This window comes from Eumetopias jubatus, unplaced genomic scaffold, assembly GCF_037043125.1.
Source record: "Eumetopias jubatus isolate StellerSeaLion01/CBP00866 unplaced genomic scaffold, mEumJub1_p1.0 scaffold_3, whole genome shotgun sequence".
Lineage (NCBI taxonomy): Eukaryota > Metazoa > Chordata > Mammalia > Carnivora > Otariidae > Eumetopias > Eumetopias jubatus.
In genome coordinates, this window is record NW_028274809.1 from 119,376,498 (window position 1) to 119,394,741 (window position 18,244).

At 44.4% G+C, this 18,244-nt stretch overlaps 1 protein-coding gene across 2 annotated transcripts in view; it reads left to right on the forward strand.

The window, feature by feature from the left end:
* Positions 1-18,244, forward strand: part of LOC114212219 (phospholipid-transporting ATPase IB) — a 573,423-nt gene that overhangs the window by 528,644 nt on the left and 26,535 nt on the right. For both annotated transcript variants that reach the window (XM_028106999.2, XM_088022179.1), the window contains one exon: positions 3,603-3,707. In XM_028106999.2, coding sequence (XP_027962800.1) covers positions 3,603-3,707 — 105 coding nt within the window. The remainder of the gene's footprint in view (positions 1-3,602; positions 3,708-18,244) is intronic.

Below are 18,244 nucleotides of genomic sequence, written 5' to 3' on the forward strand. Positions count from 1 at the left end.
AATGAAGTGAACCGGAATCCCGGGTCCACGAAGAGCCTGTGCCGTGACAGGGACGTGGGGCAATGTTTGCAGGGCGGTTGCATTCTCTCATCTTGCCTTGGGCCAATCTTACAGATCTCTTGTTTTGTTTTGAATTTTAGTGGTTGACTCTATTTTGAAAAGAGCTTTTAAATCCCAGCAGAATGCAGGCCCACCTTTTCATGTGTCTTTCTAGGAGTGCTTAGTAAAGTGAACTGGTCTCTTTCTGCATCCCTCTGCCCCCTTACTTTGCCCAGTCCCTCTCTGCCATTTTAGGACCCAGACTGTTCAGAGTCAGGGAAAAAGAAGAAAAAAGAAAACTTAAAAAAAAGAAACTCAGCATGAGGTAATTTAGTCATTTTTTCCATGAAGTCTGTTAGCTTTCTGCTTGAAGATCCATTACTAGACTATCTTAAGTCAGATTTGGACGCCATAAAGTACCTACTCTGTTATCCTGTTAACCATAATTTTCATGAGGGACCAAAACTAACACATCTTTTACTAAAATAATTGATTGATTATATGTGATACCTGGCTAATGAGTATTTTTATTATGAGCATAAAGTTTAAATTGCCCAGAACTATTTTAATATCCTTTAGCTTACACACTTCCAAAATGTTTACCCATGACAGCATTCTTAGGTAAGCTGCTATGTACTTATTCTCATTTAGGAGAAATCTGTTAGTTGCTTTATAAAAATAATATAAAGCTCAAGGCCACTGAACACAGGAACCAGTCTCCTTTTATCTAACTGTATCTCATACTTTACCAGTCAGCACACAATACGTTCAGCAATTCCAGAATGACTTCATTTCCTTATTATAATCCCAGACAGGCAGTTAAATGGAAATAAAAGGTAATAAGAAATTTCTGTATACAAATGAGTCTTGATTTAAAAAAAAAAACAAAAAACTTTCTACCTGAACTAAGCTCATATGAAGCACATTGTACCTACATTTTCATCCACATTTAGAATTTAATGTATCCTTCTGACTTGCTACTTTTCCATGCAAAAGAAAGAGTCCAGGAAAAAAGTTTCCAGAAAAAAAAAAAATGAAAATCTAAGCCAATCTATTTATTTTAAAAGTCCCTCATAACCTGGAGTTGCTCACAGCTATCCCTGGAGGCTCACAGATGACTCTCGCACTCTGACAGTGGCCAAGCAACCCCATGTTGCCTCTTCTGCAATCATCTGGTTTCTTGGTGTGGGGTTAGATGGAGCAGCCCCGCGCCACTGGAGATAAGCAACTCATGGATTTGGGGTTCACTCTGTCACAGCTGTGACTGAGAGCAAGCCAAACCCCAGCTCCTGGTGAGACCTAAATTGCATGCCGGTGGCTAATGCTTAAAGACTGGCTTTTCACAGGTGGACGGGGCCAGGGGGAATCATTTATCTAATTAAGGCTTTATTAGGTAAAGGCTGTTGAGAAAGCACTTTTGCATTGCTAACATTGCTTCTACCTCAGTGCCACATGCAGAAAGACTCACAGAATCCTCCCCAGCGTTGCCACCCAGCGTTCTCAAATAGTGGTCAAGTCCCCAGGCTACCTCACGGGAGCTAGCCTAGTGGAAATTCTAAGAAATTGCTGAGTAACTCTTAGATACAGATGAATTTCGTCCACTGAGAACATGCACAGTGCCTGGGGGCATCAGCATCCTCAGATCCTTTCCTTCTGAGGTGATTTTATGTATGAGCCCAAACCAGCAGTTTTGATGCAGTGGGCCAGATTCTTTCTCGCTTGGGCTAAGGTATAGCTTTCCAGTGCCCTGCACCCACTGGCCCGGCTTCCTGTTCCTAGTCTCCTTCTTGATGATGCTTCTGTCACCCAGCCCAGAAAAGAAGTCCGAGGGCTGTTCCAGAGGTTAGTGAGCTCTGCTTGCTCCGTGTGGGGAGGAAGGGGAAGGAGGGGAGGACAGTGGTAGAGGGAGGAGGGTCTCAAACAGAGCACACACTCATCCTCAGGGCCGGCACACGTGTTCTCCTGGGGCCTGTATATCCGGGGTGAATCCTGCTGGAGTGGGGCTTGCCCCTCGGTTGTCTTGTTACCATTCTAGCCCCGTGAGCCCATGAGATGAAAATGAAAGTTGGGGGCCCAACATATTCGATAATACGGAACAGTGTAAATTTTAACATTCTTTTTGACTGTCTCCAGCAAAACGTTAAATGTTTTCTCATTTCTTGTTTAAATTAAAATTCCACAGCCTCTGCTTTGAACTGCGGTATTGTTATCACTACTGAGTCCCTGGACTCGGCTTGATGTAATTAAGGTATTATGTGTTAAAACCTGTGCGGCTAAGTTCTTGTGTTTACTTTGGGGGAAAGGAATGGCAGGCACATATACAGTGTCTTAGGACTAATACTCCATTATAGATTAACTTGGAGTGTTAGGGGATGACTGGGTATTATCTTAACAGACTTTCTTCCCTTGAAGGTGGGGGGTGGGCGGGAGTAGGTCATTCTGAAACTGCTCACGAATGTTCCTACTACACTGTTCTCACTTCCTTGCAGAGATGCTCCGTGTTTGTTCGTATTCTGTCTTGGAGTCCTGGTCCTTAGCAGGATCTTCACATCTGTTTACACTGAAACAAATGAAAAGCTTTTCCTAATAAGGAAAACGGCCCTGTATTGCTAAGTTCGGAGCCTTTTTTTCTTCTTGAGTTTTTCTTTTCCCATTTCATACCCGTGTCTAGCCAACTGCCTTTCTTCAACTGGATCCTTTCCAACCAGTAGCTCTGTGTGTAGTCTCAATTTTAGGAAGATCCTAGCTCAGCCGCTTATTTGAACGTTCGTTGTAAGGTATTTTTCGTTAACCAGAAAAAGAGTGCAGGCAGCTCTTCCTACAGTTCAAGGGGAGTGACAGGGCCAGGCTGAGGTTTCGGCTGTGGTGGAGAGGCCAACTTGTTTTTGTTACTCCCTCAGTTGCTTTACTCTGTGCGGGCCCATGAATATGGGCCCTGGTGGTAAGTCTCTGCAAGAGACGGGTGGAGAAGCTGTGCCTGGATATTTGTGTTGACCCTAAATTTCAGGTGCAGGGTTTGGCTTGAAGAGCATGAACTCTAGCATTGTAATTCCCATTCCTGCTCTGATAGTGGCTCTTTCCTCGCTAAAAAAGAGAACAAACTGCTCACTTGGGGCTCTGGGATCACAGTAGGGGCCAGGGCCTGGGGACCTGCATACATCCACTAGGTAAGGATTTTAAGGTGTCTTCTGGGTTCTTAGGTCCTGCAGTGAGAAGCTTTAGAGATAGACCCATGAATATCTGTGAACCCCGGTCCTTGGTCTGAATGGCACGGGTCCTCAGCCAGATCCCCAGGCTTTCAGCAACAAGCGGTGTTCTTTGGGGGATGTGGGGTAACTTCAGAGGTTCATGGTTCAAGTGTGTTCTGCAAGACTTGGGATACTTCCCAAGTTATGAAAGTGGAACCCTGGCCATACACCAGGACAGTGAGTGTTCCATGATGTCCAAAGCCACAGCCTCGGCCTCAAAGGGCATCAAGATGTGGCCCCAAAGGGAGCGACTGGTCTCTACAGCTGTGTAAGGTTCATGTGTCATGTGTTTTTTGTCTTTTCCTTGTGACACAGGGCCAAGCATACCTGCAAAAAAACGTTGCTGGAGGAGGTGCAGGAGCTGGAGACGAAGTCCAGAGTGATGGGGAAGGCGATGCTTCGGGACAGTAATGGAAAGAGGTAGGCCAGCTCTGGCCGAGTGTGTGGGGAGCACAAGTCCTCCCGGCCCTTCCCCCTACCTTTCCTTCCTGGCTTTCTTTTTCTCTTCTCGGTTTTCCATGCGAGCATGACCTGCTCAGTTTTAAGCACTTTGGTTATTCTCTAAGAATACTGTCATAGGGAGATTTAAATTACATTTTCTCAGTGGCCACATGAAATCTGGCCTGTCCCTGGGTAAAGCTGGGGTTTTTATTGGGTCCAGGTAAAACAACCCATACTACTTCCATGTAGGAAATAGTAGCAACACTATCCTGATGTGGAAGAGTTCTGTTTTGGTTATATTACCAAAGAGTATTTAAAAGCTAGGCCTTTTGATATCAGGGCCAATTATTATACTAAAGGATGAGTATCTACCATGAAGGTTTGTGTGCCAAATAACGCCTGTTATTCATGTAAATCTTGTTGCGGTTCACAGCAAGTATACCTGGGCCTTTTTGTTTTCCTTTTCATGAATCATGATTTTCTGCTGGTGTGGTGAAAACGATCATGTGACATACGGGCTAGTTCACAGAAACAAATGCCGTCATTCCCTCCCCTTCCTTGTGGTAGAACCTCAGCCGCCTCTTCCCCGTCCCTAAAAGTTGGGCATGTGAAAAGCTTTTGGTTAATCATTTTTGTTATAATGTTATTAGATTGCATTGAGTTGAAGCCCATATATGACCAAAGAAAGTCTACCTGGACCCAAGAACAGTTTAAGCATTGCTGTCTTAGACACATGGCATGTCTGGAAAATTATGAGTACAACTCTCCTATAAATGCTTCAAAGGAAATCTGTAGCTAACTGCCAGGGAAACAGAGATCTACAAGTTGAATACTTTTAGAGATTCCTACTATGTGTCTTGTTTGTATTCTGTTTATTCATAACTGTCTTTCAAAGCAATGAAGACAAAGCATTTTTCTTAGGGAAAGAGAATCCAAATTTTGAGAAGCATTAGGAATATAACTTTAACTGCAGATGTTTTAGGAAAGGGGTGGTAGAGTACATAGTTGAAGCTGTGGTTTTTGTGTTTGTTTATGACATTTTTTAACAAGTGAGTCCATTAGCATCCATTACATGGCAGCTGTGCTTGTCACTCTAAAAAATAATCTGTCAACAGGACAAAAATCACTGTCTTCAATAAGCTGAAAGCCACGAGTGTGTGGGGACAGCGGCGGAGCTTGAAGCAGAGCTATATATAACCATTACACAGGGCAGCTCATGGCGAAGGCCTGCGCTATCCGTTAGATTCTTTAGGCACAGTGCTTAGCACCTACTAGATTTTCAAGGACTTACAAAACTCTGAGACCTGAGGAAAAAAAGTGTTCATAGGCTCTAAAAATAGGGAGAAGCCTCTGCAAATTGAAATTCATAAAGACTTAAAACTCTACAAAATGCAGATCAGTTTTAGTAAGTGTTAGGCTTATTAAACACACCGAGTTTTAGCATCTTTGAAAACAACTCCCAGGGCCTCTTAGATCTCAAGAATGCTCACATACACACAGTAGCTGCTGAGAGATCATGGGTAATTTCTAAGTAAAATGAGAATTTCAAAGCCAAATTCTAAAACTCTTCTCCAACATTGGACAGGAAAACCTTGCCCCTCACGTGGTATAAGAATGTGCTTTACCGTGTTTGATCTGATATGGGTCAGGGTCTGGTTCTGGCCCCGGAGGTTAAAACAGGGCCGGACATGGGCTGGGTAGCGTGGAGGCGTTCAGAGGAGGCAGCAAGCCACATCTGGCTTGAGAGATGAAGGGCTTCACGTGGGAGAGAGGATGGAAGAGAGGGCTTGGAGGAGGTGAGTAGATGGAAATGATGAGTGTGTGTTTCCAGCAGAGGGAGCAGCCTGTGCAGAGGCACCGGTGGGGTTGTGTGCCGTGGTGCAATCCCCGCGAGGGATCTGGAGCCTGTGTTTGAATTCTGGCTCAGCTACTGCTTAGCCATGTGACCTTGGACAAGCTATTTCATAGAGTGAGAAGACTATATGAGTTGGGGGAGGGGGGCTGGGGCTCATGAAACAATGCGCACAGCACGGCATATTGCCTGACCCGTGGCCGGAGTGCAGTGTCAGCTGCTGGTCTTCAGTTTGGCCGGAGGGGGTGTGAGCCCTCCTTGATGTTGAGAAAAAGAATGGAATTTTTAAAACTCATGTATCCTGTTCAAAATTCACTTTTCAATGTTCCAATGAGTATCAGAAGATAGAGTTTAAATGTGGTTTCCTTCCCTCTGCATTTTAAAATCTGTTTTCTGATCGCTTTGTAAGTGTCGCGACTTCCTAGTTGTACTAATGGCACGTGAATGTGAGTGTGCCCCCCCACCCTGTGACTGGGTCTCCTCTAGCCCCAGTGTCCTGCCCTACTTGTGTGGTCCCCTTCTCCCCACGTCCTCGGAGCACCCAGCCACCACCACCACCATTTGTTTTTTTTCTCCCTCCTAATTGCTCCGGATTTTCCGGGTGGTCCCTTTGCAAACTAGATAGTGGCGACTGGCTGCTCTGATTTTTGTCCTGCTTGGCCTCACAACTGTTCGTTTATCACCTTTGTTTGCTTCTTTCACACCTGCCTGGATTCCTGTGCACCCCTGGTGCTGGTGAGGGGTGGGGGAGGGTAAGCCCAGGGATGGGGTGGGGGAGGGGGACGGAGGTTTCTTCAGCAGCGTAAGGATTTAGAGACGCCCTTGTTGAGGGAGCCTGAGTACTTCTCTCTTCTCACACCTCCCTGCTCCTTATTCCCCACCCCCACCGAATATTTCCGTGTGCTTGTGCATCTCTCTTTAGCTGTTAGGCTGGCACACGGTGAAAGCTCTGTAAATATTTGTTGACCGACGGGAACTGCAAAAGCTCAGTGAGTTGGTGGTGAGGAAGGGAGGGTTAACCTGCATTATCCGTGCCCGTTGCGTCGGCTCACGCAGAGAGTAACCACAGAGAGATGCTCAGAGTTGCAGGCGGCCCTGTCATGAGGGGGCCCTTTAAGTCATGGCTTCGGAATAGAGCTAACAGAGTCACAGATGGACAGACGTGTGGGACGTCAGCATCGCCTACCCATGCAAAGATGAGTAGGCTGGGAGCTGGTCCTCCCACCCGTCCTGCCTTCCAGGGCCTCTGCTCGCCAGGTGTCCTCAACATCCCTAACCACAGGACAGCTACACGGCTCAATGCTGAAAGCCTTCCTAAAGGCCCCTTCAGGATACTCTGCCAAGTCATAAAACCTGGGTCCAAGTCACTGGCAAATGTTCAAGCAGTTTTTCTCAGGAATGTACTCCTAAGAAAAAGAACAAAAATTTTATGCATTAATCTAAAAAAAAAGCCCTTTCGTGCCAAATTTACAATTACAATTTTGAAACGGTAGCTAGAAATTCTAAGTGTCCCTCTACGCCCTTTATCCATTCAATAAAACACTTCAACTTACCATTTTATTGATCTTGTCGAAGCCCCAAACTCTTACATTATTTTTGGTAAACATGAAAATTTGATTAGCTTGCTCCTGCACTTTTGTGTTAGTAAAACTTGTCTTCCAAAATGAATGGGTCATTTATGCATAATTAAACCTGTGCTCATGACTTAGAGAAAACAAGCTGATAAAGAGAAAAGACAAGATCTGCAAATGAGATATCCAGAAAGTACAGGGAAATAAGAAAATGCTTCAGGTGGCTAACAGAAATGTTTTTATTTTGTCTTTTATTTTGTCTCTTTCTGATGACACAATTTTTCTTGATATGTTGTCTGTGTACCTCACAAACACTAGACACTTGTTAGTATTTATATTGTTCAGAATACCTTTCCCCAAACCATCTTCCCCAAAATCTTGACCAAGAGATATCCCTACTGTTCTGTGTGTGGAATAAAATCTGTCAGGCATGTCAGTACTTTGCGGGTGTCTAAAAAAATGAGCTAAAGGGAAGAATTCTTTCTTTCAATGTTTTGGTAATATTTTCTCCCTCTCCCTCTTTATTCCTAAAATGTAACTCAAGCAAATTTTTTCCCTCTGGTGGAAGAAAATCTACCGGTGGTCATTTACCTTTACAAATATAATTTTTAAAAATGCCTAAGATGTCATGTATGGGTGGCAAACTAAATTTTTTCCCCTTAAATTGTTTTTCTTCCTTGGTGCAAGGTAAGAGGGTGTTCGGATGTTCTGGGTATTACAGCAGTCAAGAAGCAAGGTGAATATATTTGATGAAAACATCTAGTTTTCCAGTTATACTTAATCTGACTAAACCACAAGGAGACCCTTGTTTTGTTTTAGAATTTCTTTCTGTTCATCACAGTTGCCGGGGGGTGGGGGTGGGGGGGGGGCGGTAGGGTAGGCCCTGGGCTGATTTTCTCCAGTTTCAAGGTCAAGGAGTTCTGGTTGCTACCCTTGGCTTTCACCAGCAAGGGGGTGGGATTCTCTTTCACTTAAGTGCCTCCCTGGAGTATAATTTACTCTGTGCCCTTGGTAAAGGTAGCCGGATGACTGGTCTTTGCCTTATGGTGAGCGATCACTGAATCTCTTATTTGGTTTTATGTCCTTGTGAATGCTGATACATGGGCTCTGTGACCCCGGGGCCGAGCTGGCACACACAGGGTAATCTAGACAGCCTGTCTGCCTCTTGGGGTTTCAGGAGGGAAATGTGGTTCACTGTGTCTGGGTGCCACAGCCTGTGCTCTCACAGCATCCGTGTCATCAAGGCTCCCTTGTGCAGATAGGCAGGGCACGGGTCCAAGCGAGCCATCTGGGAATCCTAATGGAGTGTTATCAGTGGAAAATAGAGGCCAGAGCCTGAAACACATCAGCACCATTTTCAGACACACCAAATATTATTTTTTCGTCCACTCCAGGCGACACTCACCTGGGTGCTCTTTTAAAACCCAATTATATTAAAAAACAAAAATTCCCCAATACATTTTGAGGTGAGTACTCAACTCAAAAAATAGCCACTATGCTTTGAGCTTTAAGGAGAGATCCTTTGGCCTTTAAAATAATGTTTAAAGGCTCTTTGGTGTTTTCACACCTCCCAAGTCAAAATTGTATAACTGCTGAGTCAAAGATGAGTGCAAGCAAGCCTCAAAACAGGAGGTACACCGGCTTGATCGTATATTATTTCCCCAATATAGACTTTAAATCATTTCAGGAAGAATAGTTTTTCCTCCTAGTTTTGGTTATTGGCAGCACGTCTCTGTCTTCCCTTTGTTTCCCTTCCCCACACTTTTCCTCCCGAAAGTGTTTTTTATTAGCTAAAAGGCTAGGAAATTATGGCATCATTTTAGCAAACCTCTCCAGGCCAGGTGGCAAATGTCTGCTCCCAACACCTGGTTAGGATTTATTTCACTTCCAGCTGCATTTTTTCCATGACTGTGTCATGAAGCAGAGGAAAGCGCACAAAGTGTAGAGACAGACGGACCTGAGTCGGGCTCCAAGCCCTGCCACTCACTGAGCTGTGTGACCTTGGCTGGGTTATTAACTTCTCTGACCTTCAGCTTTCTCACCATCATGAGACTTGGAGGTTTAAGGGAAATAACACATGTTAAATCTATAGCATATGGAGACGTTGGGCAAGTGTTGACAGCATGTTGTTCCCTAACATATAAGCTGAATACCAAGTTTCACTGGCCATTTTAACGCACGTGGGTTTTTCCCAGAGCTCTCAGAGCGTGAGTCCAGCACACTCTCCAGTTTGCGTCATCAGGGTACGCGCCCCTGGCTGGGGTGAAGGGCATGGACCCTGCCGAGCCCTAGACACACCAGAGCAGCGCGAGGAAGCCACAGTGAGTTTGGGGTCAGGGGCGTGGGGGAGAGTTCACAATCCTGTCAGTTGCCCAAGTCAGCCTTGGATTTCTGCTTCCACTGACTCTACGCTGCAAAGAAGAGCGTGCTCCCAGCCAGGCTGCCTCCCACATCCAGACTGTCTGTGCTCAGCACGTCTCTGCCCGAGCTGGCCATCTGCCCCTGAGGACCAGCCCTTCCTTCGGAGTTCTCTGCCCCCATCAGTGATAAGGTGCTCCAGTACCTCACCCTCTCCCAGCATCATTCTGTCCCCCGTTTGCTGCCGCATGCAGCAGGACACCAGGACTCCGAAATAGGCCACCTTTGCAGCCCCCGGGACAGCACCGTTCCCGGGGTCAGTGGCTTCTTTGCCGTGCAGTCCCCCTGACTGGTCTCCCTGCTGTGGTGCCTTCTGGCCTCGCTCCACCCTCCACCCAGCCGAGCCTGTTTCCAAAGCACAGCCCTCCTCCCACCACTCCCTGGTCTAGAACCTTTCCCATCAGCTGTCCAACCACGTGCAGACTCGGGCCACACAGTGATTTCTGCCTGCTCTCCCTCTTTTGGCCTTCCACCTCCCTTTGCCCTCCCAGGCTTTTCTGGGATGGGTCATGCGTTTCTGTGGCTGGTGCTGCCCCTTGGCCCTTCTCTGTTGGCTCTTTTTAGACGACAGTGTCGGTACTGGGTCAAGGTCTGGGTCCTCAGGGACAGTTGAGGCAGACTCTTGTCCTGGAGGGACCTGCAGTCCTGAGGACACACTCTCTGACGTGACTAAGTTGTCTGACTTCTCGCCACTAGGATAATGTCAGCCTGGGCTGCTTTTAATGTATTCATTTTGAAACTTTTTTCTGTGATTCAAATATTCAGCATACACAACAGTAGAGCAACTAGTACAAAGAACTCCCGTATCCTCGCTGCCCAGATTTTTTAACACTTACCAAGATTTTGCCACAACCGCTTCATCTAGCTCCTTTTTGGCCACGTTTGGGTTTCGCTGAAGCATATAAAGCAAATCCTCGACCTCACATTTCACCCTCACACACTTAAGGATGTAGCTCTAAATATCACATCGTACAGTTTAACATGTATTATTTGTTAATACATGTTACACTTGTTTATTCTATTACATGTAAACAGCGTAACTGCAATGCCTGTTACCACATATAAAAAATCAATAATTCCTTGTTATTAGTTGATACCCGGTCCATAAACAGATTTTCTGAGTCCTACCAACCCTCTTTTTAGGGATTAGGTTTGCATGAGGATCAAGGCAAAGGCCACATGTAACCTTTGGTTGCTGTGTTTTTAAGTTTCTTTTAATCCCGAGAAGTGCCCCCCCACCCTCCACCCCCTCTCTTCCTTGTTTTTAATGCCATGGGCTTAACAGGAGTTATGCCCCATTTTCTTTGTCTCAAAATGATTATCACCACATGCTGTGAATGAGTGTGCTCCTATGCAGAAAAGGGGGCTCAGCCTCAAGGAGGTGGGGTCACCCCCTCCCCCCAGCATCACCCAAGCAAAGTCAGAGGCCAGACCCTCCTCTTTGACTCCAGGCTTCCTTCCACAAAGCCAGGGTTTTGAGAGCTACCCAAGTGCTTGCATTTCCAATTGTGTCTCAGTTGGCTTGTGTGGAAAGCAGTGGAGCCCCCAGAGAGACCAGGAGGGCTGGCTTCCTGAGAGCAGGAATCTGATTGGAAGCTTCGGGAAAAGGTCAAAATGTGCCAGTTTGATAACTTCCCTTTGCAGAACTCCAAGGAAACGGGAAAATAATAGTTGCACATTGGTGCCTTATGCATCCCTAAATGTGAAGAGAACATAGAGACTCTGCCCTCCCCTACAGGAATACGGAAACCAAACGGTCGGTCAACTTCAGAGCAAATAAGAGCAAAGGAGTTCACGAAGGCACTCAGCTGCTTTGACAGGATTCAGAAAAGAGAAGCCTTATTGAGGAAGATGATTTCCAGCCAGAATCACCTGAATGGAGACTAGGATGGTCTATGAAAGAAACTAATTGAGTGGATTTAATCCTGTGTAGGGAAGAACCCAGGGTAAGACCTAAGACGGCACCCATGGCGGTTGAGACCACAGGGAGAGGTTCGTAGAACCGTGGGAGAGTCCACCGCACCCCCACGCAAGCCCAGTGAGACCTGCCACCTTGCTGACAAATAGAACAGGTGAGGAAATGCATGAGTAGAACAAAGGGAGTAAACGGTGCAGGAAATTAGAGAAAGGCTCACTGGATTACCCAAATGGGGATTTCTGGTGACTGTTTGCATCCTGGGCAAAGGAAAGAGAGAGGATGAGGGAAATCAACTCCTAAGGAAGTAAAACACCTAATTAGCATTTACTTAATGCCTAAGCCTCCTGTGTGAACAGAAAATAATTGGTTCTCTGTTATTTTACGGATGGTAAATCCTGAGTGCCTTTGGGATTGTTGTTGTTGTTGTTATGGACGGGTGTTTAATAATTGAAGAAAACTTTTATAAATACCTTTTGTCATTTGTTAGGGAGCAAGCAAAGGCCTTCTTGTTCCCCTTTAAGGGGCTCATTAGCTGTACTAGACTTCCCAGGAGCCGAGCCACTGGCCGTTGCTGTAATGGAAGGATTGCAGAATCTTTATGCAGTCTCTGGAAGAGAATGGAGAAACTGTGGTCTGACGTGTGTTGCAGCGAGGTGAGCCGATGGGCGTGGAGGCAACTTAGTGTCAGACCTCGGTGTGCTGGTAACGCGTCCTTAGCCTCTGTTTCCGGGATGACTGGAGTAAATTTATTTTTTCCCATCAGGGCTTAGGTTCGTTCAATGTCAGCTTTCTCTATTTGCCAACAAGGCCCCTTTTCAAAAATCGTTTTTACTTGAGAGGTTAATGTCAGTAACTAGTGCTGATGGCTCACTGTATGCCTTGTAAAGCAGTATGAAATATTCTAATCCCTTTTTTTTGAAAGTCAGTTTTATTTCACCCATTTGAACAACAATAGAAACATGCAGAGGTAAATTTTTAAATAATTTTTTTCATGGTGTAGGTCTTATCATTTAAATAGCGATATTTCACATTCCAAGCAGAGATTAGTTCTTCAGGAGGTTTTGAGAAGATCTTGGCTAATCGCTTTTCTACTTCATTATCAGTGAGTGTCTGCTTTTCACTGTGACTCCCTTTTCCTCCCTCCCTCCAACTGTGATGGTAAAGCATTCCAGCCAGCAGAAAACGGATGACCAGGAACATCCATTCTGAAATCGAGTTACAATTTAAACATAATCCAGGAACCGCCAGATTCCTTTGCTCATTTCTCATGGGCTGTTCCTAAATCCTTAGGGAGGCTGAGGAAAGCAGTGTAGACCTTCTAGCATCCCAAAAGTACAGCTGCAAAGTTGCTTCTGTAGTGCATTTAAGAGAATTACTGAATCCCCTGGATGTATTAGACTTTTAGAGGAAAAAAACTTGAGAGGCAGTGTTGGACATTTTTTGTTTATTTTTGGTGTGTTTTTGTACCCAGCGCTACTCTGAACATACACACACCCAGGGGCCAGGTGTGGTCTTTGTGGTAAGGCACAGTGGTTGCCATCTCTGTGCCTGGCACCTGGAAAGCCAGTTAAGGGCCATTTGGCCACAGGTGAATATGACATCATTGACCTTGTAGTCGAGAACTCAGAGACTTTGTAAAAGTTATTGCTCAGAGATGATCATTGTAATGGCAACTGCTGCGTTTAGTAATAGATATGTTGAACTTTTGGAGGGATTTCTGTACTAATAAGAGCAGAAGAAAACGAATGTGTCTCTCTAGTGCACAAAAGAGTAAATCCCTCTGTAGGCCAGGACTTGGGAATGGCTACTTATGTTAGAGCGTTGGTGGTTTAGCCATTCAGTGAGTTGCAATTACGTCTTCCCTTTCTAACAAGGCAGTGATAATATGGTTATTCAGTGTTTATTCTCTTGCCCTAGCAATTAGGATTGGCTCAAGGCACCTTAGGTGGTGGTAATTGGGAATTCACACTTGCTAATGAGTAAACATGTTGGCTTCATAGCAAATAGAATCAGTGTTTGGCTTAATACGGGACAAGTCATTTACTCATCATGCAACAGACATTTATTGAAAACCGAGGATGTGCCAGGCCAGGGTGTGGCGTAGGATGAAACAGACGGGGCCCCACCGTGTTCGAGCTCACATTCCAGTGAGGGTAACAGACAGCGAACAAACAGCGAATAAACAAGAGAATCAGTGATGACCACTGTGAGGAACATGGAACAGAGGTTTGTCATGGGGGAATAAATGGGTTTGCGTGTCAGGAAAGCCTCTCAAAATGTCACTTAAGAGACCTAAATAAAACACATAGCCAACCCAACCAAGATCTGGGGAAGATGCATCGCAGACAGCCAGAAGAGCTGGTGGTCTGGCTGGTGTCTACGAAGTACAGGGCAAAGTCACCCGAGGGGCCAGCTCACGTGAAAATTTGCCATAAGGATGGAGGTCAGGATTTCAGCCACCAGGAGCCATGGAAAGGGCTTAAGCAAGAGAAATGCATGACCCAATATTATAAAATACGTGATTGCCATGCCATTTGAAAGCCATAGAATCCCATTCTTCAAAAGTTGAGTAAAAGCTATATATATATAAAAGTGAAGGTACAAAAAAAGTAAAAAAGAAAGTATTTTTTTAGTATGAATGTATTATAACAGTTAAAATTAGCACACTTGTTTTAAAGCCAATTAGTAGTAACAGTGAGATGATTTTTTAAAATGACAGAAATTTAAAATAAGTGTTAGGGAGGACAGATGTCTTATCCAAATTTTTTCTGTTTTCTTTTGGATGTATTGAGAAAAGCCCTGATGTATAAAGGTCAGTTGCCACATTAATAGTGTTTCACGGGGGCGCCTGGGTGGTTCAGTCAGTTGAGTGTCTGACTCTTGATTTCGGCTTAGGTCATGATCTCAGAGTCCTGAGATCTTGCCACATGTTGGGCTCTGCTCTCAGCGGGGAATTTGCTTGTCCCTCTCCCTCTGCTCCTCCCTTCGCTCGCTCACTCGCTGTCTCTCAAATAAATAAGTAAAATCTTTAAAAACTAGTGGTTGAAAATTAGTAAACAGTGCTGTAACCTTAAAAGCATACATTATCCCTGTATTTCAATTTAGTCACAATATCCAGATGCATACATGCATCAAAAAATTTGAAGACTTTGGTAAGAATATACATTTCAGAGAAAGTAAAACACGTGTAGTTATTTTAATATCACTTACCATCTAGTTTAGGGAATATAAAATGAATAACTTAATTTTTGGCATTTAAATTTAGAAGTATAACTTAGGAGTTTTACATGCCCTCTTTAAATTTATGGGTAAATAGAACTTTCCATCACTGGTGGAATAAAAAATTTCCAATTCTGCGATAGATTTTTTTCCAGTTAATCACAAATACTCAAGATTTCTGATGGGAAAAATTTTAGATATTCCATGTATTTCTAGAATGATAGTTGTTTTGTTTATTAAAGCGTTGGTATGTCGTTGGTATGTCACCCAGACCTTTTGTCATCCTGACTCTATCCTACCTGTTCAGAAAGCATTTGCTTTTCTGAAAAGAGGTAAGGACAGGAACTTGCTGACAGCACTTTTGTCACGTGCAACTTCAGGATCATTGTCCATGCTGTCATCTTTCTGCCACACTCACACATCTATTGAAAACTGAAGAAATATCCAAGTTGCCCACAGGCTGGAGACAAAGCTGTGTGCATGCTCCCCGTTCATGCAGTGTCTTTCACCAGCTGCAGAAGGTCAAAGACACTGAGGCACTCAGGGAGAGCAAAGAGGCATGGGGCCGGATCGCGAGCAGACTGGTTGCTGCCATATTGCTGGACAAATTGGTTGTATTCTTTGACCAGCCATCTACAGATACTTTGGGTGCTGGAGCGCTGGAGATACAGTGACTTTTCAGAGTAGAAACCCAGGGAGCTTCTTGGATCACCCAGAGAAATGCTGCAGCCACGTGTTTCTACTCCATTCTGGCCTCTGTTTTTTTATACCCACAAACTGTGCAGTCCTAGGTCAACTAGCTGAAGACCCCATTGTTGCTCTCCCTCAAAGTTTTCACTTTAGTTTCTTCAGTATCGGGAAATGAAAATACACTTGCAGCCTCAAAAACAATTGATTTGTATTTGTGCTGTTTTGTGAGGAATGTCTCTGGGAAAAGTGCACCGTCTGATTCCAGATAGTTTTCTTGAGGATCTTCAGGGATTTCTTCCATTAGGCCCAGCAGACATCCTCATTTATGTACTTTAGATGCTCGGTTCTTATTGTTCCTTTAGGCGACTTTTTCTTCTTCCTTTTTATGTAGTATTCTCAAAGGACATAACCACATCATTCCATCAAGTTTACTTCATTGTTCTGTCACTGCTGGATTCCTTGCATTAATTTCTTTCTTGAAGACAGCAGCTTATACTTAAACCATGCATAGATTTCGTGTTTTCCGACTTTTGTTCTTTTATAGCTCTGTTGGAACACGTCCAACTTATGACATCATTAGAAATGTACAGGCTCTGAAATGCACCTTCTGTTTATCCATCTTGATTTTCTGTGCCGCTATTCATGTTAGTGTCTGCAGCAAATATTTTCACCTTTCTAACAACTGAGATGTGTGTGTATAATGTGTGTGTGTGTGTGTGTGTGTGCGCGCGCGCGCGCACAGCATTTCTCATCCGCTTCTACCACTTATAACAACAAAGGAACACCTGCCATTTAGAAGAACAACAAAAGAAAATGAAGTCACAACAAAAGAAAAACCTGATCATTGAATTTATAGTGAAGTTTATCATTTGTTCTCCCAAAACTGTTTCCACCCATCTGTGAGGACATGATGCTACTTTCTTTTTTTTTTCCTTCTTTTTGTTTTGTTTTATTAAGGATTTGTTTATTTTAGTGAGAGAGACTTATTTTGACTTAGAGTGCGCACATGCATGCTTGCAAGTCGGGGGAGGAGCAGAGAGGGAAAGACAGAGAATCTTCAAGCAGACTCCCGCTGAGCACGGAGCCCGACACAGGGCTTGATCCCAGGACCCAGGAGATCACAACCTGAGCTGAAACCAAGAGTCGGACACTTAACTGACTGAGCCACCCAACTGCCCCTCTTTTTTTTTTTCTATAAATCATTATCCATTTATATCCAAACTCTTATATTTTGTATAAAACTCCTGCTGACAAGTAGTATCATGACTTTTTTAAATGTCTGTGAGTGTGCATATCCTGTTGTTGAAGGTCACGTTATAAAAGTAGATTTCTCTGACAGATTCTTGGTGCATTCTCTTCCTAAGCTTCAGGGGTCAGCCTGGATAAAAGTGGAGTTTCTGAGAATTTTCCACACATGGTTGCTCATACGTATTCACTCACTCAGAGATGCCAGTGTTGTCATCCTTTGTGGTGATGCTAATCCAGGCAAGAGTATGTATTGAGCCTTGCATTTTGCCAGAGATCATGCTAGGTGATGAATAGGAAAAGAGTAAAGTGATGATGTCAGATGAGCAGATAGAGAATGGGAATACAGTGTGCAAAGTGCTTTAAGAGAATGATGGGAGGGGGGAGCCCAGTGCAAATTAGAATTTGTTCACAGGGAGTGAAGCAGGGGAAGGGGATTCTGGCTGTAAGAATAACTCTGCAGAGTTCTCCCAGCACAATGAGAAGTTCAGTATGACGGGCCGGGAGTCCAGCATGGTGGTGAAAGGTTAGGTTGCACAAATAGATAAGGACCAAATCATATGACCCGTGATGAGGCTGGGGATTTATTCTATGAGCCACAGGGAGCCATTAAAAGCCTCACTAATTAGAAATAGCTATCGAATGAGATCTCATGAGTAGAGAATATTAAAAAGAACCACTTGACCTTTCTTCACCAAGGTCTCTACAGTTGTCCAGGCAAAAACGAGGTATAGCTGTCCCCAGAATTCCTCTGTGATACAGGGCTGTGTCAGGACATGCATATTTGATACCCTGCTCTAGAATAATTTACATTATAAGAAAGCTTTCTTGTAGTGGTTTCACAGCCTTTTTGAGGAGAAAAGGAATTTGTAGGTTACTAACTGCCTGGCAGATAAGCACCAAGCAACCAAATATGCAAATTTAGGGTAATGTCCCCTTGGGCTGACCTCCAGCCCCGGGGACTTCCTGGCACTGCTGATGTGGGGAATGCAGTTTCTCACACAAGACCTAATGGGCAGCTGTTTATATAACATAGATTTATTTGTCCTATAACATACCAGCTATAAGTGACATATGCTGGTTATAAGAATGAAAAAGATGATAAAACCTAGATTACTGTTATGAATTATATCTAAAAACTGTTCTTCAACAAATAACTCCAAAGTATACCTCGAGGCCACAAGGCCAAGAATAAATAGCCAAGTCCCATGTTGTCCTCTGTATACCTTCTCAGGTTACTCTCCCTGTTGCTCTCCTGGGCATACGCTCTTGGTTCCTTAAAGTCTGTCCTTGTGCCAATGGCTCATAATTGTTTTGGAACAAGAAGTCTTGTATCCGTAGAGGCTGCTTCCCGTTGCAAATAAGACAGGCTCCAATTCAAACCACCCTTCAGGTCATGAGAGGTCCCAGCTTATCCAATAATTTGAACCTCCTGCTGGAGAGCAGTCATGGTTGATGGATCCCTGGCCAGGAATGTCACCAGGACCCAGAGTCTTTCCGCCTTTTCACTTTGCTCCAACACTTGATATGAAGTCTGCTCCAGCCCCTGTCATGATCCCAGGGAGGTCACCCCTACATGAACCTTGTTCACAACCATTGGAAG